At 36.8% G+C, this 23,103-nt stretch overlaps 1 protein-coding gene across 3 annotated transcripts in view; it reads right to left on the minus strand.

The window, feature by feature from the left end:
* Positions 1–4,717: 4,717 nt before the first annotated feature.
* NUDT9 (nudix hydrolase 9) overlaps positions 4,718–23,103 on the minus strand; it is a 44,213-nt gene continuing 25,827 nt past the window's right edge. For all 3 annotated transcript variants that reach the window (XM_037046150.1, XM_037046149.1, XM_037046148.1), the window contains one exon: positions 4,718–9,185. In XM_037046150.1, coding sequence (XP_036902045.1) covers positions 9,007–9,185 — 179 coding nt within the window. In that variant the 3' untranslated portion in view covers positions 4,718–9,006. The remainder of the gene's footprint in view (positions 9,186–23,103) is intronic.

Raw genomic sequence — 23,103 nt, forward strand, 5'->3', positions numbered from 1 at the left:
AATAGAATTGCCTTTATTCTGTATGTCAAGCTTTTGTTGCTACAGACAGCATTCATTCAGTTAATATTTACTGTGTCTATAGTGAGGACTGGAATACAAAAAGTATGAGGTAAGTCTGATGAGGAAGAGAGATTCACAGAAGAAAAAACTGTGATTTGATAAGTGCTTCTGGGTGCAAATACAAAGGCAGCTTAGACTGTGGATCAAAAACTTCACTCACAGAGATGGTATCTGGCCAGGCCCTGAAGGATGGGCAGTGGGTGGGGCACTCCGGGCCCAGGGAACCACAAATGCTTGGGACACACCTAAGAAGGACACAGCAACTTGGGAGATGAATGACCAGTACAATGAAGCTGAAACACAGGTTGGAAACATGCTAAATTTAGACAGCATTTAAGCAATGACGCTTTGGAAAGTTAGCACATTTTAAAATAGTGTCTTGCTTAACTTCTTGTTTATCACCTATAATTTAAATAGTAATATAAATGATTTTGCATAATTTTGTATTTTTGTCTAAATGCAACAAACTCTTTCCCTTTGCTTGTGTTTAATTTCAAGTGGCTTATTTCTTAACTTTAAGTAGGCTTTTGTAAATTTATCAATGAAGTTATGGTCCTCAGGGAAGCATTCTTCTTAATATTTTTACCTCCTGAGTATAAGCCACTAAGTTTTTAAGTACTTGTATTTTAATTAATTGCTAATTATTTTGGCTCAAATTAAATCTAGGTGCATCATTTCCCTTCTGAAGACTAACATTCAGTAAGATTTGTTTTTAAATTAATGCAAAATCCTGGAGTCTTGGTTCGTACTTAGGAGTTGGATTCCTAGTCAGGGCACTTGCTGACGTTGAGGCAACCAATCTATATTTCTCTCTCAGATTGATGTTTCTCTCCCTCCCGTACCCTCTCTCTAAAAATCAAAAAGCATGTTGAAGATTTAAAAAAAAGAGAATCTGCCAATCTCTGTTATTTAAAAAACTATGTTAATCTATGTGAAAAAAGAAATCACTATTTGGAATGGAACTATTCCTTCCACCAGGGGGCAGAATAGCACTAAGTATCATGCAAAGAATGACCTGTGGAGGAACTGACAGATTTGCAGTAATTACCAACATGTAGAAAAGAGTCCTGGGCTTTAGGTTAGACTAATTAAGCAAACTAAGCATACCTCTTGAAAGACAAAAATTATTTAAAATCCATTAGAATCTAACCTCCACATCTAGAGTGTGGGCTCCCTGAGAGCACACGATTGATTGCTCAACACATACTGGATGGATGGCTAGATGGATGAATGAAAAAAAAACCGGCAAAACAGCATGTTCACATTTTATTTCATTCACAATTTCACTTTTCTTTTTTTGTAGATTCCAATTCCCCTTCCTTTTCCTTTTCCATATGATCCAAATCAGGTAATTATACTTAAAGTTCCCTTTTTAAAAATATCTAAATGAATACAAAATTTGAAAATTTTTTTAATCAGAGAAAATCTGATACCAAGAATTAATGGTTATCATTCTCTTTTGGGGATCATTAGTTACGGACATTTTGTCTGATTTGAGTTGTTTGATGTAGAAATCTCACATACCCTTGAGAATTGAACTACCTGAACCTGAAATTTCCTTGATTATGTAGAGAAAATCTAAGGGACCAGTAGAAAAGGCAAGGCTATTTTAAGTCAGAAAACCTGGGGATGCAAGCTCTGCCATTTACTACTTTGGATTAATCTCAAACTCCTTTGAGCCTTACTTTCTTTTTGAATATAAAGTAGTGAAAATTATTTATGTATAGTCCATTGTACCTCTTAAATTTTATGCTTACATTTGCTTTTAATGGACTGGGGGGAAATGCATTCATGTTAAGATGGAATCTGTTCTAGAAGTCTCTGAACTAGATTGGAGGTTATGGTCATGGTATAAAAGGGTTATTTAAATTTTACTCTTGATGGAATTTTATTGAATGAGGAATAATTACACATGACAAGACTCAGTCACAAACCAAAAAATAAGTTGTGTATATGACAGCAATTTTTCCTCAAATTACAGGAAGTGACATTGAAGTTTTCTTTCATAAAGTGACCCCAAAATACAGCCTTTTTCCAATCCAGTAAGCATAAGTGTGCTGATCTTTCCAGAGGTCCCAGCTCTCTGGAGCCCATGACAGAAAACAGGGGAGTTGGCTGTGGGGGCTTACCTAAAAGATTAGTGAATATGAATCTTAATGACATAATTTTAGAAATCTAAGAATTCTAAAAAGCATGCTTTTATTAATCAAGGTAATATAAAATATATAACATAAAATAGATAAAATGCTGCATTATACCTCCTTGATTATTTATTTTCTTTATTTTAGGTTCTGACACCTAATGTTCTTATACAGGTAAATAAATATATTCTAGACTGTCAATCTATAAAGTTTATAAAAACATTACATTCCATACCCTACCTAAGATTAGCCAGTTCACTATGAAAGTTACTATCTTTATCATTCCAATTCATTTGGAAACAAAATAAAGTACAGTTATTAAATTTAAAGACATAAAAGAGTCTCAATACCTGCAAACAGTTCTACATTTATTTATTCATTTCATCCAAACTATAAATCAAGAAAGCAACCTCTTCTATCATTGATGAGTGTGAAAGTGAAGAATCAAAAGACTTAAGAGTTACAGAATACATTGCTTTAGGAAAGATGAAACAGCCTTGACTCTTTCTTCACTAACAAAGCATAAGCATAAACGTAATGCATTAAAGATTATCACAGGCAATTATCTAAATCCTAACAGGCAATTTTTTAACTGAATCGCACACACATCATTCAACATTTTGAGGAGGCCTTTTATTAATACAGTAAGTTATTCAGAATCTCAGTTTACAAAAACACAAGAGAAATACTTCAATGGAATTACAAAAGGTAACATTAAAAATGTCTATTTCCCAGTCTAAAAAATACTTTTCACACTTAAACATTTTCTGAAATCAAGATACATCTCGCAACAGATTAATATACATTTCATCTAGATCTCCTTTTTCTTTCAATTACTATCATTAACTAAATGGTACACTTTATACAATTATGGTATCTTAGCATCAGGGACATGCAGTATTTCATAAAAATGTCAGAAAGTTAGACCTAAATCATTTGTGTGCCTAAGACAAAATTTTCAAGATTCCTCAGCTGACTATTTAAAGCCAACCATCCTGAAGAGTACTGAAGCATCCCAGAAAGGTAAAGGTCAAACAAGTGGCTTCTGAGCCTAAGAACCTGAGTCTTTTGAGTTCAAACAGCTAAATCCTCATCCTACGATCTGTTCTATTTAATCAGCATTATCGTCCAAATCCAAAAGGAAAATGAAAACCTCTCCATATTTCCAACTAAAAATGTTTTAGGCAACTACTACCTTCAGTGATGATTGGTAACTACAAAGTTAGCAAGTTCATCCTTACGTCAAAATGAGGCTAAAGAGCACTAGCCTGGGACTGAAAAATGCAAATTCTAATCTCGTCGTTATAATTCAATTATCTGTGTGACCTTGGGTAAATATATGTATTTAGCACCAAGTTCTCTTCCAGGGAAAATCCTGACTCCTCAGACACATGACTCATTCAAATTACCCAGATCCGAACACTTAATACCTATATATATATATATTTTATTTTTTCTGAACTTTTTAAAAGCACTGCTGGCCACAGCCCCTCTCGGAAAGAATCCTGACAGAATAATTTATAGAACTGCTGTAACTTCATGATTGCAAGTTTTTTTTTTCTCCCAGTGATCCTGGTTAAGTCAGGGAGCTGGAAAAGGCATCCTAAGAGAACAAGTGTCATTTCAGATCAAGAAAAAGTCAGGACAGTGTTTAACCTGACAGCTCTACAAATAGAGAGATCTGCTTCCTTGGTAGAAAGATCAATTTCTTGAGTAAACTGCCAGTCTTTCAAAGGAGAAGGACCATATGGAAGGTACAAAGCAATGCTTTTCCAGTGAAACTGGCCAGAAAATACTTACTTTTGTCTGCTGTTTTTTTCTTTATTACCATTTATTAACACCAACAGAATCAAGGGAATTGTGGAAGTCACTTAAATAGCCTTCTGTTAACTGAGATGTTAAACTGCCTCTGGTATTACAGGTGGCTTTTTTACCAATTTCCCCACTTTTTAATTATAGTTGACAGAATTAAAGGAATTTAAATCTATATATTGCATATTCATTTAAAAATCTTACATAACACACCCTGGCTGGTGTGGCTCAGTGGACTGAGCACCAGGCCTGTGAACCAAAGAGTCGCTGGTTCGATTCCCAGTAAGGGTACATGCCTGGGTTGTGGGCCAGGTCCCTAGTTGGGGGTCTGTGAGAAGCAACTGATTCATGTTTCTCTCCCTCTCTTTCTCCCTCCCTTCCTCTCTGTCTAAAAATAAACAAATAAAATCTTTAAAATAAATAAAAATAAAAATCTTATATCATGCAAATAAAAAACTAAGCAGTAAAATGTAATTAATCTGTCTTTAGAAAAAAAGATTTTTATATAGAAAACATTTTAACTTATATAACTAAGTTAAAAGTAACTTAAAAAATAAATCCATTGACAGCACTGATTGCTGACTTTTCTTCTCCTACAGTTAGTCAGTTCTATTTTGAACCAACTCCTGGTAAGTCCATATTAATTTTTAAGCTATTATAAACTATAAATGTATTAATAAACTTAAGTTAATGTTATTTTTTTATTTTTAGGGCTTCCTTGGGGTAAGATTTCATTCTATGATTATACTGATAAAAGTGATATTTAATCTCAGAAACGGTAAGAAGAATAATTCTTGGGAACCATAAAAATATGTGGCAGAATTGAACCCAACGTAGAGCTCATGAATTACAAGCTTGATTTTCTCCAAGATCTTTGGATCAGAATTTCTGCAGGTCTAAAGAGGCATTTTCATAAATGCCCATGGCATTTAACAAAATTTCAGTTTACAGAAATATATGCAGTATTAGGTTAAGAATTTCAAACAGTAAATATCACCTCAAACTTATGTTGTCTTATGGACAATTCACAGAGCAGTAAGCAAAGCTGGCCATGAAACTACCAAAGCTAGAAATGGCCTGATCTCCAGGCAACATTTCTCCTCAGCACAAAACATCAGCTCACTTGATGGAAAGCTACAAACCTTGAGACTTCCATTTTGATTTCCACCCAAGTTTGCTTTCATTTAAAATGTATGAAAGGTATATTTCCTTTTAAAAAATATCTGAATTAATGTCAATTAAAATGATATATAGCATGTGCGTATTCTAATCTATTTAGAAGACAACAAATCAAATCCTCTTAATTGCAATATTGAAAAAGGAACTGGATTTCACCCATGATTTCCTTCTTACAAGTTTCATTACCCTCAAGTGATTACTTAGTGCTTCCGACCACTTCAAATGTTCTCATCAGACCATCAAGGGTCAAGTGGAAGGAATTCAAGCTCTATGTTGCAGAAAACACAGTTGAGGATTGATTCATTTTATCAGCATTTAGGTATAACAGAACCACATTATCTCTACCTCCTAACACATTATTACACCACTGCTAACCCATCAGCAATAAAATAACCCTGATATTGGAGGCATGGGTGGAGGAAGAGAAGAAATTATAGAAAAATACCTTCACATAACAACTAATAATCTGTATCATTTATTTCATCAGAAATAATTTTCTCAGCACTGTATCAGAAGTTATATAAGGTTAGTAAAATCTGATTTCAAACATTAGTATACATTTTAAATATTTTTATCTTGTTTAATAGTTTCAGATTGTGTACATGTTGATAAATTAATAATATGATGGACACAGGTGTGAACAAAACCAAATTAATACAAATGATTTCTTCAAAGGATATATTTTAAAACCAGTCTTTTTAAAACTTCACAAATATTTTAGAAAATTCCAATCACATTAAGTCCTTATAGTGTAAGACAGAGTAACATTTAGCCTCTAAAAGTGGTTAGAATCTTTAAGCGCCCTTTTAGCTACTGAATATTTAGATTTTTAAATAGTTATGTTCTTATGCAAGTTTAGCATATGCTTCTATTTGAGTCTGAAACTCTTTCAAACCTCAAGAGTACCTAGTAGCAAAACACTGATTATTTATCCTTAGCTTAACATATTATCAAATCAATTGTCTTTGGGCCAAATTATGCAAACCATTTCAACAATACTACCCAAATCAAATATGGCCTTTAATTTCAAGGCACAAACCACAAACGTATTACTATGGGTAACATTATTAAGTAACATATCTTCCAAGCTACAGACTTAAGTAACAAATCCTGACAGCTTCATAACCTTAGTAGGGAATACGGCAGACAGAGTACGTTTTGGAACCAGGAAGACCAGGACTCACACCCTAGCTCTGTCCCTGCCTGAGGACACCGTGGGGCACTGTTTCTAAATGCCATTTTTACCCTTGAGGTGGGAGTACCACTACCTCACTTCGCAGGGTTGTGAGGACTACATGATATAATGCAGACTCAACAAATGCTATCTATTATTACTATTTATTTTACTAAATATCTTTAAAAAACAAAGTCTTTATATCTAATACATAAGAAAGGCAAATACATAAGCAATATTGCCTAGTGAAATGTCTTAAACTTAAATTTTAATGTTTTTTCTCTATTCTAGATGGTGCTGGATACTTATGGTCATCAGATTATCTACAAATTTGTAGCAGCAGCTTTATCATTTTGCACACTATTTAAATGTTCCAGTGAAAACTCCAAAGTGCCACGAAGAATTTGTTATTCATAGACCCTGTGCTTTAGTAATTCTTTAAATAAAACTTAAATATAACCTAGTATCTTTACTATTATCAGTTTAAATCTATAAAAACTATTATAAAAAGTAAATGTCATTCCTAAGGACATTGCTCAGACTTTCTCAAGAGCTTTTGTAAAGCAATTCAATTTTAAAATATTCTATTCAGTGCCAGAAAGAAGCAATCTCTTCCTGCAAAACAGTAAAAGTAGAATCAGTCTTTCATGCAGGCACAAGGTCATCCCACCCGCCACGTAATGCACATGTCACCCTTTCCAGGCACAAGTCCCTTATTACAAACCCAAGACCAGGAATTTATGGATTTTAGAAAGTTAATGCCACATATAAACCTTGTAATTCTTCCATAGGGGTTCAAGGGAAACATCCTACCATTTCTCAGCAAAACTGACAGTCACACTAAGGGCAAAAAAGGCTCCCTGTTAGTTCAGTTCAGTTCAGTTTTACCACCAAAGGAGTAGTTTTGACACTAAGTCAGAAAAAAAGAAAAAAGAAAGAAAAACCTTTTGATTTACCTTAACCCTGGTTCTGTCCTGTGTCTACACAGCAAGCTTAATGCTATCTTCAAATGTCCAAAGAAAAAACAACAACCATATCTATATTCTCTAAACCTCCTTTACTTCAAATGCCCCATCTGTAGTCCAACTGGAATGAAGATGAAATTCAGACCCCACTAAGAACTAGCAGGAGTTGATATCAGGGTGCTTTCCCAATGGGTGTCTTAGCCAGGATATGAGACACATGTCCACTGAGACAAGGCAGTTGTATTTTCCTTGCTTCTCCTTGCTACCAAGAGCATTCCTTTTCTCTGGGAATTATAATATTAACAGTGAGTCCCTCAAAAGCCCATTTCAATCCTTAATATGCCCTAACAAAAGCACTAACCCCCCAAGACCTCCCTTTGTCTCTGATTCTAACTCCTTTTTAAACATCTATTTTAATTCATTTATAATATATACAGTTACAATCAATAGAGTAAAATAAATATATAAACATAAATAACTCATTTTCTGGACATATTATTACTTTAAAACTTTTGAAAATAAGAACATAAGCTCTTATTCATTGATCTTTATTGACTAAGAGGGCTGAAATTTCTTCATAACTGAAGCCTCTAAAGACAAGAATACATAAAGCTCCCATTTTTGAAATCAGTTTCAACAAGGTCACATAAAGCAGCATGTGAAGCAAATAATGAAACAGTAACTCAGATTACACAATGGTGGTGCTCCTCCTAGTGGAGCTTCATATGGCAGAACCATCCTTCAGACCACAGACACGCAAGGGAACAGCAACAAAAAAGAACTGACAGACAAGAGCCAGATGGACAGGAGTCACGGCTCATCAGAAACTTTTGTTCAAAAGAACATCAAGTCCCACCCTACCTGAGGCAGTACAGGGTAACTGCATTTAAGGTACAGTGAGAATATGCATAGAGACACAAGGCAGACCTTATTCAGTGCCAGGGCCCCTGGGACCGGGGCCTCCTAATGTTCTATCTCCACAGCCCCTTGTTCGTGTGTGAGGGAAGGCCTAGAGTGCCAATGGCATAAGGACTGGTTTTCCATTGTAGTTGTTATTATTATTATTTTGTCCCTAAGGCTGTGCTCCTTTTTTATATTTGAACAATGGCTCAAAAAAGTGAGTTAGAGTCTCTGAAAAAAATTTCAAACTTTCAATAGAAGCGAATAGGTTAATTTGGTTTTGAAAAATAAGTCAGTGTACTTAACATGTCCCTTTGCTATCATGGCATCACAAGTTTCATGCTAAGAACTAGCACTGAACAAAGAACACAGAACTACCCGGATCGACACCACCTACGTGTAACACAGCATCTCCTGACTATACACATTTCAATGATTTTTAATAAATCAAACTTAAACCCCCCCCCACCAAAAAAACCCCAAACAGCATCAAAGTTGTTTAGATTTGGTTTAGAGGCATACTTAAAATAGAATACGTATAAAATATGTTCATATTTCTTTTGACTAAAAAGCCAAAAATACTGTGTTGGATTTCACCATATCTACCTAATTTTATTCTGATGTAAAACCTCCTAAATGAAAATCATTTGAAAAGTGAATAAAATTATTTCCAAGTCATCAACCCTGCCCTCTTGCCAGTGTCAGTTCTGTTGATAGTGCCTTCTTCTCAGTGTGTGCTCCTCAGCTGAACTTCGGCTTACGTGGAGGCTGTGAGCTATAACCCATGGCAGTCAGCTTCAGAGTCCTCACTCCAGTGTGCATCTCGCTTCTCCGCAACTAGTTTGATGAACTGAGAGTGACTCGCATAGAGCTTGAGTTTATCACTGATGTCCACCCACTTCACTTTTCCAGCATCATCTCCAGCTTCCAGGGTTAGATTATCCATGATCTCGCCTGGTTAACAAAGAAAAAACATACCCAAGAAAAAGTAATTCATTTATTCATTTCTTTTCCACATAACTCCCTGTCTTCAAGTATTCTTACTAAAAATAAGTAATCAATCATTGTCTTAGGTGGCCAAGTGAATTAAAAACTAGAATAGTCCAGATTTTCCAAATCTCCAAATTTTAACTAAGTTTCAAAATTTTAAGTAGAGGAGGCAGTAAGCAAGTGTTTCTCTTTGGGAAGAAAGGATATTATTGTAAAAAAGAACTTCATATGTAAATAAGCATAAAACCTTATATAAAAATAAATCTCAGAGAAATTATAGATTTAAATATTAAAAAAAGAATTATCAATGACTTGTTTTTGAGTTGGATAAGTGAACTTTTCTAAGTATGAAACCAAATGAAAAATCATAAAGTATTTATAATTATATTAATGAATACACGTACTGTATTTATTTATATAATTATAATTATGGAAAAAGAAATGCTTTCAATCTGTTAGGAATGTAAATGGCAAATTTCTGTAGGATAATCTGGCAATGTTTAACGAGTGCTTTTAAAAAGCAAACGCTCTCTAGTGAGCATTCATTCAACAAATAGGAGTGTCTCTTATGTACCAGATAGACATTGAGGATATAATAAACAATCCAGCATTTCTACTTCAAAGAACTTTTATAAAGAAATAAAAAGACAAGTCTATTCAAATATTTAAGACAACATTATTTATAACAAAAAAGGAGAAAATGGACATAAACAAATTTTCCATCGACAGGGCACAAATTAAATGATGGGACAGCTACACAATGGACCCCCATAGAATCATTAAAAATGAAGCCAATCTGTATAAATTAGTAGGGAAAGATTTCTATTTTTTTGAAAGAAGGCCTCAAATACAGGGAAAGTTACATTTTTATGGGTTTTTTTGTAAATATTTTATTATTTTCTTAAATATTTTATTGTTTATGCTATTATAGACGTCCCAATTTCCCCCCTCTGATCCCCACTATAAAGCCCACCCCCCACTCCCACAGGCATTCCCCACACTGTTGTCCATGTCCACGGTCCTTCGTATGTGTTCTCTGACTAACCCCTCCATCTTTCAACCAGTCCCCATCTTCCCCCCTCCCATCTTATAGCTGTCAGTCTGTCCCATGTTTCTGTATCTCTGATTGTAATTTGCTTGTTACTTTATTTTGTTTACTAGATTCCACTTATAAGTGAGATCATATGGTATTTATTTTCCACTAACTGGCTTATTTCACTTAGCATAATAGTTTCCAATTCCATCCATGTAATTACATTTTGTAATGCTACATAGCACTCCATTATGTAAATGTACCACAGCTTTTTCATCCACTCTCCTACTGATGGTCACTTAGCTTGTTTCCAAATATTGGCTACTGTCAATATACTGCTATGAACGTAGGAGTGCATATATTCTTTGAAATTGGTGTTTTGGGATTCTTAGGATATATTCCCAGAAGTGGAATTACGGAGTCAAAAGGTAGTTGCATTGTTAATTTTTTGAGGAAATTCTATACTGTTTTCCACAGTGGCTGCACACGTATGCATTCCCATCAACAGTAAACTAGGCTTCCCTTTTATCCACAACCTTGTCAGCACTTATTATTTATTGATTTATTAATTATAACCATTTAGACAGGTGTGAGGCAATTATCTCATTGTGGCTTTAATTTGCATCTCTCTGATGGCCAGTAATGTTCAGCATTTTTTCATGTCTATGAGCCATCTGTATGCCATCCTTAAAGAAGTGTCTGTGCAGATACTTTGCTCATGTTTCAATTGGATTATTTGTCTTCCTGGTGTTGAGTCATACAAGTTCTTTATATATTTTGGGGATTACACTCTTGTCAACATATCATTGGCAAATATGTTCTCCCATATAGTTGGTTGCCTTTTCATTTTGATGGGTTTTTTTAGCTGTGCAGAAGCTTTTTGATTTGATGTAGTTCCACTCATTTATTTTTTCCTTTATTTCCGTGCCTTAGGAGATGTACCAGCAAAAATATTACTATGAGAGCTATCTGAAATTTTACTGCTTATGCTTTCCTCAGGATTTTTATAGTATCACAACTTATATTTGTCTTTCATCCATTTTGAGTTTTTTCTGGTGTATTGTGTGTTGGTCAAGTTCATTTTTTCTCATGTCCCAGTCCAGTTTTCACAACAGTATTTAAGAGACTATCTTTACTCCATTGTATGCTCTTGTCTCCTGTCAAACATTAATTGATCACAAAGGCATGGGTTTATTTCTGAGATCTCTGTTCTGTTCCATTGATCTGTGTGTCGGTTTTTATGCCAATACCAGTCTGTTTTGATTACAATGGCCTTATAGTATAGTTTGATATCAAGTACTATAATCGCTCCAATTTTGTTCTTCTTTCTCAAGATTGCTGAGGCTATTCAGGGTCTTTTTGGTTCTATGTAAATTTTTGGAATATTTGTTCTAGATCTGTGAAATATGCCATTGGTATTTTAACAGGAATTGCACTGAATCTATAGATTGAGTATGGATATTTTAATGATGTTAATTCTTCCAATCCATGAACACGTATTATATATATTCATTTATTTGTACCTTCCTCAATTTCTTCAGTGTCCTATAGTTTTCTGAGTACAGGTCTTTTACAACCTTGGTTAAATTTATCCCTAGGTACCTTATCTTATTGTTGCAACACTAAAACAGTTTCCTTAGTTTCTGATCATTCATTATTGGTGTATAAAATGCCATCAATTTTGGAGTGTTTTGTATCCTGCTACTGCTACCTGGCCAGATTCATTTATTATGTCTAATAGTCTTTTGATGTAGACTACTGAGTTTTCTATGTACAATATCATGTTAATGGCAAATAATGTCAGTTTTACTTCCTCCCCTCCAATTCGGATGCCTTTATTTCGTCTTCTTGTCTGACTGCTGTGGCTAGGGTTTCCAAGACTATGTTGCATAAGTGAGGTGCAAGTGATCACCCCTCTCTTGTTCCTAATCGCCATGGAAACATTTTAGTTCTTGCCCATTGAGTAAGATGTTGGCTGCAGGTTTTTGTATATTTCCTTTATTGTGTTGAGGTATGATCTCACTAACTCCTGTAGAGAATTTTTATCATATAAGTGGGTGCTAGATTTTATCAAATGCTTTTTCTGCATCTATTGATATGATCATACAATTTTCATCTTTCACTTTGTTTATGTATCAAATTTAATGATTTGTGAACATTGTATCAACCTCACAATGCCTGGGAAAAAATCCAGTTGGTCATTTGATCTTTTTAATGTATTGCTGGATCCAGTTTGCTAATATTTCATTGCAGATTTTAGCATATATGTTAATCAGTGATACTGACCTGTACTTTTCCTTCTTTGTTGCATTTTTCTCTGGTTTTGGAATTAGGCTAATACTAGCCTTGTACAATAGAAAGTGTTTGAAAGTCTTCCTCCTCTTGAATTTTTTCAAATAGTTTGAGGAGGATAGGTGTTAATTCTTCTTTGAACAATTGGTAAAACTCACCTGAGAAGCCATCTGGTACAGGACTTTTGTTTGCTGGGAGTTTATTATTGCTTAAATTTCATTAGTTGTTATCAGTCTACTCAGATTTTCTGATTCTTCCTGACTCAGTTTTGGAAGACTGTATGTTTTAAGGAATTTTTCCTCTTTATCTAGGTTGTCCAATTTTTTGTTCACAGTATTTTCTTACATTCCTTTGTATTTCTGTGTTATCAGTTGTTACACCTCCACTATCATTTGATTTTATTTGAGTCTTCTTTTTCTTGATGAGTCTGGTTAACTATTCATCAATTTGGTTTATCTTTTCAAACCAGCTCCTGGATATTTTTAATTGTATTTTTTACTGTCTAGGTCATTTATTTCCATTCTGACCTTGATTATTTCCTCCCTCTACTTAGTCTGGGCTTTTGTTGTTGTTTTTCTAGTTCTGTTAGGTGTAGGGTTAGACTGTTATTTTTCCATCTTCTTGAGGTAGGTCAGTATCGCTATGCACTTCCCTCTTAGGACAGCTTTCACTGTGACTCACAGGTTTTAAGTTGTTACATGTTCATTATCATTTGTTGCCAGGTACTTCTTGATTTCTTCCCTGATCTCACTAATAACCCATTCATTATTTAGTGCCATGCTATTTAGCCTCCATGTATTTGAATATTTTTGTATTTTTATTGAGGTTGATTTCTAGTTTTATGCCATTGTGATCAAAAGTACTTGGTATGGTTTCAATTTTCTTGAATTTAAGACTTATTTGTGCCCTAACACTTGGTTTGTTTTTGATAATGATCCATGTGCACTTGAAAAGAATGTTTTTTCTGCTGCTTTGGTAAGAAATGTTCTGTAAATACCAATTAAATCTATCTGATCTAGGGTGTCATTTAAGGTCACTGCTTCCTTGTTAATATTTTTGTCTGGAAGATCTATCTATTGGTGTCAGTGGGGTGTTAAAATCCTCTACTTTGAATGTATTGCTGTCCATCTTCCTCTTAAAGTCTACCCAGAGAGAGTGTATGTGTATATTTGTGTGTGTGAATATATAAAAATATATTATATATATATACATATATATATACATACACATACACATACATACATACACACACATATATGGTATTTAGGTGCTCCTACACTGTTCACCAGAATTATATCTTGTTTAACCTACAGGGCCAAAATAAGAGACAAAGAAGGTTACTACATCTATAGTTGGGACATCTGTAGTGACCTTCTTTGTCTCTTACTATGGCCTTTATTTTGAAGTTTATTTTGTAGGATATCAGTTTTGCCACCCCGCCTTTTTTGTTTCCATTTGCATGGAGTATTTTTTCCTATTCCTTCACTTTAGCCTGTTTGAGTATTGTGCTCTGAGATGGGTCTCTTGTAGACAGCATATATATGGGCCATGTTTTCTTATCCATTCAGGTACCCTGTGACTTTTGATTGAAACATTTTATGCATTTACATTTAAGGTTATTATTGATAAATTCTTATTAATTGCCATTTTTCCCTTTATACCTAAGCCCCTTTGTATTTCTTCTTTTTCTTAAAGCAGTCCCTTTTACATATTTTGCAATGCTGGTTTGGTGGTAATAAACTACATAGCCTTCTGGGGGGAGGAGGTACGTCTGGGAAGCTCTTTATTTCACTGTGAATTCTATTTTTTTATCCTCACCTGAGGACATTATTTTCATTGCTTTTAGTGAGACAGGAAGGGACAGAGAAAAACATCAACACATGAGGAGAAGCATCAATTGGTAGCCTGCCATATGCACCTGAAACAGGGATCATACACATCCAAACCAGAGACCATATATATCCAGATTGGAGGTGCATGTGCCCACAACCATACTGCCAATAAACCTGCAACTTAGGTGTGTGGCCTGACTGGATATGGAACCTACAACCTTTTGGTTATATGATGATCTCCAACCAACTTAACCAAACCACCCAAGGCTCACCTTCAATTTAAATGATAGTCTTGCTGGATAGAATAGTGTTGGTTGCAGGTCCTGGCTTTTCATCACTTTGAATACTTCATGCCATTCTCTCTTGGCCTGTAGTGTTTCTATTGATAAATTATCTGACAGTCTTATGGGAACTCCTTTGTAGGTAACTAACTTGCTACCTCTCTTGCTACCTCTAAGGTTCTCTCTTTGTCTTTAACCTTTGCCATTTTAAAATTATGATGTGTCTTGGTGTGGGTTTCTTTGAGTTTGTCCTAGTGAGTTTCTTCACTAGGATTCTCTATGCTTCCTAAATTTGTGCGTCTTTTCCTTCCCAGGTTAGCAAAGTTTTCTGTCTTTATTTCTTCAAACACGTTTTCTCTCCCTTGCTCATTTTATTTTCCTTCCAGTATCCCTGTGATGCAGGTACTTTTACATTCCATGTTCTCCCCAAGTTCCTCTAAACTACCCTTGTTCTTTTTAAATGTTTTCTTTTTGTTGCTCTGATTGCATGTGCTTTTCCTACCTTGTCTTCTGATTCACTGATTCACTCCTCAGATTTTTCTAGTCTGATTTTAATTCCTTCTAGTGTATTATTCACTTCAGATCATGCATTCTTCATTTCCAACTGATTCTTATTCATGGTTTCTATGTCCTTTTTCATGCTGATGTAATTATCATTAACTTCCTTGTAGTTCTCACCATGTTCCTTGAGCATTCTTATAACCACTACTGTGAACTCTCGGTCTAATAAATTGCTTGCCTCAATTTCATTTAGCTCTTTTTTGGGGATTCCTCCTTTTCTTTCATTTGGTGGTTGTTTGTCTCCTTTTTGAGCTGCCTCTTTTTGTTTGTTTCTTTGTATTTGATAGATCTGTTCTGACTCCTTGTCTTTGTGGTTTTTGTTGCTTTATGTGGTAGAGTCCTATGAGACCCAGTGATACAGATTCCTTGATCTCCTCAGCTGAGTGCTTTAGGAATGTTTCTTGTGTAGGTTATGTGGGCTCTATTGAGTTTTAGTCTTGACTGTTATTGGCCAATTCATTGGTGGGATCTCCCCTCCAGCTGGTGATTGAGAGCCTCAACCCCAACCATGTCTTGTATGCTGTTGGGGTTGTGTTCTGTCAGGTGCTGACAGAACAAAATAAACACAAGCAAAGTAACCCCAACAACAACAGCAAAATCAACAATAAAAGAACAAAGAACAATAAAAAGGGAAAGAGAAATAGAATATTAAAAAAGAACAAAAAATACAAGAAGACCAAAGTAAAGAAAAATGATAATGAGATGTGGTAAAAAAGAGAAACAATAAGAGTGAAGAACAGAAAGAAGAAAACAGTAAAAAAAAAACAAAAAAACAAAGAAAGAATAAAAATAAGAAAAGGAAGATGATGGAAAAATGGAGGAAGAAAAGGAAAGAGTAAATAAGAGATTTAAAAGAAAAAAAGAATAGCGAAAAAAGATAATAATAATAATAAAGCTACAAAAAAAGAACAAAGTTGAATTAGTCTCAGCAGAGTTTAGTGCCTGCCTGCTAGCCACTCCCTCTCAATACAGCTCTCATGTTGTCCAAAGCCGATGTCTGATGCTTTCCATGGCTAGCCCTCAGCAGCCTGTTTAAAGCTACAAGTGACTCCCAGTTTGTGGTTCTCTCCTCAGGGCTTAGCTGCACATTGAATGGGCCACGCTGTGCTGCAAGGCTGACTTTTATCAGCAAAGTGCCCAGGCTTGGGTCAGCAAACATCCCAAGGCACCAGAGAATCTGCCTCCACCTTCCTCTTACTGCCCATGGGCTGTCAGTCTTAGTCACTGACTCCTGGATCTTCTATGGGTGGTAAAGAGGGATGTGCCATTCAGACTTCAAAAAAGATGGTGGGTGCATTCCCCCACACTCAAGCCACACATCTGTCTCTGTCCCAGATTATTTCCCTAAACAGCAGAGCTGAGGCCCTAGTAGGAAAGTGAGTGGGGCCTCCAGAGTCCAGAGTTTGAGTCTGCTGGAAACCAGGAGGGTATTTCTTTGGCTCTCCCATAAGGAGGAAGTACCAGCCTGATTTCCAGGAACATGTATGGAATGGCCATACCCTAAAGCTAATCTCTAACACCCCCTGAGTCTGCCTGTGTTGCTGTCTCCTCAGCAGGGGTTAAGATGTAGGGTGGGGGAAAAAATGATGCAAGGTGGAGTGAACAGAAACCCAAAGGGTAAGGCAAGCAAGACTCCAGAGGACAGGGCGAGCGGGATTCTACAACATGGGTGAGTGGTGTCCGACAGGGTGGAGTAATGTTTTTTCCCCTGGGAGGAGCTTGGTCTTCTCAAAAAAATGGCTGCTGTGATACTGGGAGAGGGATCCCAGCAGACACTACCCACATCTCTCTCCAAACTGTTCTACTACAGAAACCGGTGATACCAATTCACACGACTCTCCCATTACCAGAGCCTAAGGTGAGTAGCTACGAATAAAAACCATGTCCTTGGGACTTCCGCCAAGATGGAGGCATAGGTGGACACACTGTGCCTTCTCCCACAACCAAGTTTGAATACAACAAAGGTTTGGAGAACAAAGACACACCCAAAGAACAGAAAATTGAATTATACAGAAGTCCGAGAACAACAAACCGTTCAACTGTGACAGTAAGAGGGGTGGAGCCAGCAGCGGAGCAGGGTCTGGCAGGAAAGATCCCCCAACCTAGAGGCGCAGGTAGCCCGGACCCAGTCAGGGTGTGGGACAGACTGACTGTGGTCGCACATTCGTGCACAGTGAGATGGACCACGCAGGCCCCAGAGGGCGAACCCAGTGGTGGAGGGCTGATGGCGGTGGCACACTCGCGTGCAGTGGGACGAAACGCCGTGGGCCCAGTGATGGTGGCAGCTACGGCACCAGTGGGGGCCGTGGCAGTGGGCGGCAGACGGGACGCCATTGCTACTCTTTGACCCCGCCCCCACATACAATGTCACAACCCAGCGACTTAGTTGCCCTGCTCTAGTGAACACCTTAGGGCTCTGATCCTGCTATGGAACAGGCACGAACAGCCCAAAAGATGGCGCAAGAAGAACTCAAAGTCCCAGAGCTGATAACTCTAAGCGACCGAGAAATTGCCAGCCTCTCGGAAGCACAATTTAAGATACTGTTTATCAGGATGCTAATAAACTGGTTGATTATAGTCACAAATTAGAGGAACATATGAAGGCTAAACTAATTGAAATGAAGGGAACTGCACAGGAAACCAATAGTGATGGAAAGGAAACTGGGACTCAAATCAGTGGAATGGACCAGAAGGGAGAAAGAAACATCCAACCAGAAAGGAATGAAGAAATGAGAATTCAAAAAAATGAGGAGAGGCTTAGGAACCTCCAGGACATCTTTAAACGTTCCAACATCTGGATTATAGGGGTACCAGAAGGGGGAAAGAAACAGCCACGAGTGGAACACTTATTTGAGCAAATAATAAAGGAGAACTTCCCCAGTCTGGCAAAGGAAATAGACTTCCAGGAAATCCAGGAAGCTCAGAGAGTCTCAAAGAAGTTGGACCCAAGAAGGAACACACCAAGGCACATCATCATTACATTAGCCAAGATTAAATGAAGGTGAAAATTCTAGAATCAGCAAGAGATAAGGGGACAGTCACCTACAAAGGAGTACCCATCAGACTGTCAATGGATTTCTCAAAAGAGACCTTTCAGGCAAGAAGGAGCTGGAAAGAAGTATTCCAAGTCATGAAATCCAAAGACCAAGATTGTTATATCTAGCAAAGCTTTCATTTAGAATGGAAGGACAGATAAAGTGCTTCTCAGATAAGGTCAAGTTCAAGGAGTTCATCATCACCAAGCCCTTATTATATGAAATGCTAAAGGGACTTATATAAGAAAAAGAAGATGAAAAATATGAACAGTGAAAGGACAGCAAACTCACAGTTATTAACAACCACACCTAAAACAAAAGCAAACCAAGAGGACAGCTAGATCAGGAGTGGAACCATAGAAATGAAGATCACATGGAGGGTTAGCAACAGGGGAGTGGGAGGAGGAGAAGGGGGGAGAAGGTACAGAAAATAGCATAGACGGTAGGTAGAAAATAGACAGGGGGAGGGCAAGAATAGTGGGGGAAATATAGAATCTAAAGAACTTGAGACACGTGGTTATAAACTAAGGGGGGGGGAGAATGGTGGGGGAGGGAGTATGCGGGTGGAGGGGAATGAAGGGGGGAATATAACAACTGTAATGGTATAATCAATAATAAATAAATAAATAAATAAATACCATGTTCTTTGTCCCCTTAAAACAATACATATATGTATATACTTGTGTGTGTGTGTACATATGTAGACATGTATATAAGAGGCTCCAGTGGGCTCCATCTCTCCCTGGCAGATAGAAATCCCATGGCCTTTCACTGCTGGATGCTACATAGGCAGCTGACCCAAGCTCTGGCAGTCTGCGCTTACAAGGCCAGTCTGGCGGCCAGCCTTCACTCCTCTCAAGGGGCATCCATGTATTTTTAAGTGGAAATCCAATAGGACCCAAGATGGTAGTTCATAAGTGGAAGCTACACTAACCTTCTCCTGGGACCAATCTGGAATCACAACTATATTGTAAAGAAATAATCCTGAAAAGCCAACTGAACAGTAGCTGGAGAGAAGCCTTATAACTAAGGACAAACAGAATAAACCACTTCACCACAACATGACTGGTAGGGAGTGCAGAAGAGGTGTGAGAGGGCTGGCTAGGCTCCCCTGGGCAGCAGCTGAAGTTCCCAAGGGATATTTCAGCATACGGACTGTTTCCCCTGAGAAGTGTGTAGTCTTAACCCCAAGTTGGGCTTCCCAGCCTACAGCACCAGAGCCAGGAAAGGAACCCAGATAACACCCAACTGTGAAAAGCAGCAGGCCACCTGTCTACCAGGGAGAGATGTCTGGACATGCAGAGAGCCTCTTAAAGGGCCAATACACAAAATTCTGTTTGCAGCCACTTAACCCTGGGCCCCAGCAGAGGGAGGGCAGAGTGGACCAGAGATGCATGAGGGGAATCTGGGGATGGTGGTTCTGAGAAGAGAACTGAAGGAACAGCCACCAGGACCCCTGTGCAGTGTCATTCCCCATACTATGCAGGCCACCTTTCTCAGGCAGAGCACTTCCCTCCAAGTGGTATCAGCCTGAGGGGAAGTAGTAGCCTCACTGGCAGGAACTGCTCTGCCACATCCTGAGGAGCTTAAGCTGGGCTGCTGAGTACAGCTTGAAGCTATATCTCTGACTACGTTAAACAACTAAGGCATAGCTCTTGGAGCTCTGAGATTTAGTTGAACCTCCCCCAGGCCCACTGCTAGTAAAAGCTGACCTTGGTTGCAACCTGCTTCTTTCTGCACACAAACAGGCCCAGCAGAGGGAGCCACATGCCACAAATCACTGACAGCTCCAAACAGGTTTCCCAGGGCCAGTCACAAGCAGCGTTTGACAAAGATCTACACCAGAGTTTTATAGATCTACCTAATACATAAAAACAAATACAAAGAAGCAAACAAAATTGGAAGACAAAGAAACAGACCTTAAAAGAGTAAGAACAAGAGGCTTAAAGAACAAGAAAATCCTCCAGAAGAACTAGATGAAATGGAGACAAGCAATTTATCAGATATAGTTTAGAGTAATGACTGTAAGGATACTTAAAAGCATGAAGAAAGACATAGAAACCATAAGAAAGGGCCAGTCAGAAATAAAAAATGCAATATATGAAATAAGTAATACACTAGAAGGAATAGACAGTAGGTTAGATGAAACAGAGGATCGATCAAACCAGTGATTTGGAAGTGAAGGTGAAAAAAACACCCAAAACAGCAAAAAGAAAAAAGAATTTTAAAAAACAAAGAGAGCTTAAGAAAAATTTTGGACAATATGAAGGGTAATAACACCTGCATCATGAGAATACCAAGAGAAGAGAATGAGAAAGTGAACACATTTAAAGAAATAATGACCAAAATTCAAGTAACAGAATAGAATATATAGTACGACCTCATTTTTATGTTAGAAACAGCAAGAAGAAGTCTGGAAGAAAAAGCAAAATCAATATTGTTTATCTTTAGGAAATGAAATAACTAGTTTTTTTTTAAGTTTTTTCTCTTTACATCATCCATTTTTAAATAATTTACTAAAACTCATATTACCTTTATCTTTATAATAATTACCTTTATAATAATAAAATAATAAACATGCTTCTTAAAAAATCATATATTTTGGCTCAAGTTTCTAAATTCCAAAACTAAAATCACAGCTCTTTGTATAGCCTCACTGCAACTACAATATCCAACCATCAATGGAGACCAGAATTGAAAAGTAAACCTGAAGGTAAGAGTTAGATTGAAATACACAAAGAATCACAACCTACCAGGAATGGAAGCCCACCATTTGGAGCCAGCAAAGTAGTAGGAACATTTAAAAGGTAATTGATTGATTTCTGGAAACTGATCTTCAGACTAACTTGAGAAAGAAAATCTCCTGGAGATCTAGTCATGAAATGGAGTAGGGGTCACATTTTCTTAAGTTTTAACTCCCAAAATACCACCAGGTCCTTGGGGTAAATACTGGTGAAAAATCCCCACTTACTTCCAGCAGAGAGAAGAGCAAAGTAATCATTTTGAATACCCACAAAGCATTCAACCCTCAAGAAAAACTATTTACCATGGCCTAACCAATCTGAGGGAAGAGGAAAACCCAATACTAGATTTTTTGTCTTTCTTAAGGACCTGAAGGTAGAAAGGGAAAGAGGACAAGTAGCTGTGAAGGCCATAGCCCAGGGGCATTCTTCTCCCCCACACCTTGCACAACATCAATAGAGTTTCTGTATAATAACAGGGGAATACAACCGAAAGAAAAACATGACTCAGACCTTATTTAACAAGTCTTTAGGGAAATCCAAACACAACAGAGGAGACAAAAAGAACACTGGAGGAAATTTTAGTTTCTGACACCTATAACTACAGCAAATAATAAGCACAGCCTGACTCAAACAAAACTTCACAGGGCCTATTTGCTTCAGTTCCAAACTTATTTACTGAATATATCCTGTCAAACTTTCAAAACTACTACAAAGGCATACTAAAAGGCAAGAAAGCACAGTCTGAAGAGACAAAGCCAGTATCCAAATCAAACTCAGAGCAGAGATTTGGGAATTTTCAGACCAGAAATATTTGAAGTTTAAAGACAGAATAGAAGGGTGAAGACTGTAATTTGAACAACTGAAATTATATAATCAACCTCTAAGGGATCATTGTTTTTAACTCCAAAAATAAATAGTTAACAAATTTATCAGTACTTAAGTCTGATATATCAGTACTATAGGCCTGCTTCTAAGTTACATTTGCATACTTCTCCCTCTGAAATATTTCTTCTAAGTTCTCAGTACCAGAATGAACTCTTCTAATACTCTGGTTAGGGGTAGTTGTATAGCAATAATAGAAATGGTGCTGGGAGTAATCACAAGTTCGAGAAGCAAAAGTAAAGAATGTAAAAGTGAAAGATCTTCTAGTTACAGCCAATTTTATAAGGAAAAAAATTGTGTGTTCAAAAGAACAAGTGATTTGCAGAGTTACAGAGCTCAGAAAAGAGCCATGAGGAGGACATTCAGTTCTCTGAATGGTAGGTATCCTCATTTTATTATGCTGAAGATGATACTTAAAATGCCGTCCAGCCCTGCCGGGTGTAGCTCAGTGGATTGAGCGCGGGCCTGTGAAGCAAAGAGTCACGGGTTCGATTCCCAGTTGGGCCACATGCCTGGGTTGCAGGCCAGGTCCCCAGTGGGGGACCCATGAGAGGCAACCCATGAGAGCAATTGATGTTTCTCTCCCACTCTTTCTCCTTCCTGTCCCCTCTCTCCAAAAATAAATAAATAAAATATTTTTTTAAAATGCCATCCAATTTAGTAATAAAAAATTCCTAAAGATATCATTCAATGTATAAAAATCATAATAATTTTTAAGATAGATTTTCCCTCTCTTTTTATAATAACAGATTTTATTTTGCCAATCCCTCCAAATTTTTAAATCCATAGATGAGAAAAAGCATTCGCTTAAAAATTTTTCAATATCTGGATTATTTGTTATTGTTTTGTATTTTAATAGAGCATACTTGTTCTAAAATTATTTCAAACAGTAAGACAGGTATAAATCTCATTTCTTTTATTCTAGCCATACTCCTACCCAAATCTTCAAGAGCTTCTGTTTTTATTTTATACAAATGAATTCATACTATACAAGTTGACAACCTAAAGACATAATTTTAGTACATAAATTCAATCTTAATTTTATATGCTATCAATGGATTAAAAAAAGTAGTTACTGTAACTTACACTTGCTCTTTTCTATATATCCTTTTAATATCAACAATTTTGGTTTCATAAGAATATAGTCCTATAACCAGTAGTTGACTGGCTTAAGATGCTAAAATAGTCCAGATTTAATTTGTCCCAGTAGGCTGCTTGACTT

Source organism: Sturnira hondurensis, unplaced genomic scaffold (genome assembly GCF_014824575.4).
Source record: "Sturnira hondurensis isolate 20B ecotype Veracruz unplaced genomic scaffold, ASM1482457v3 Scaffold0004998, whole genome shotgun sequence".
Classification (NCBI taxonomy): domain Eukaryota; kingdom Metazoa; phylum Chordata; class Mammalia; order Chiroptera; family Phyllostomidae; genus Sturnira; species Sturnira hondurensis.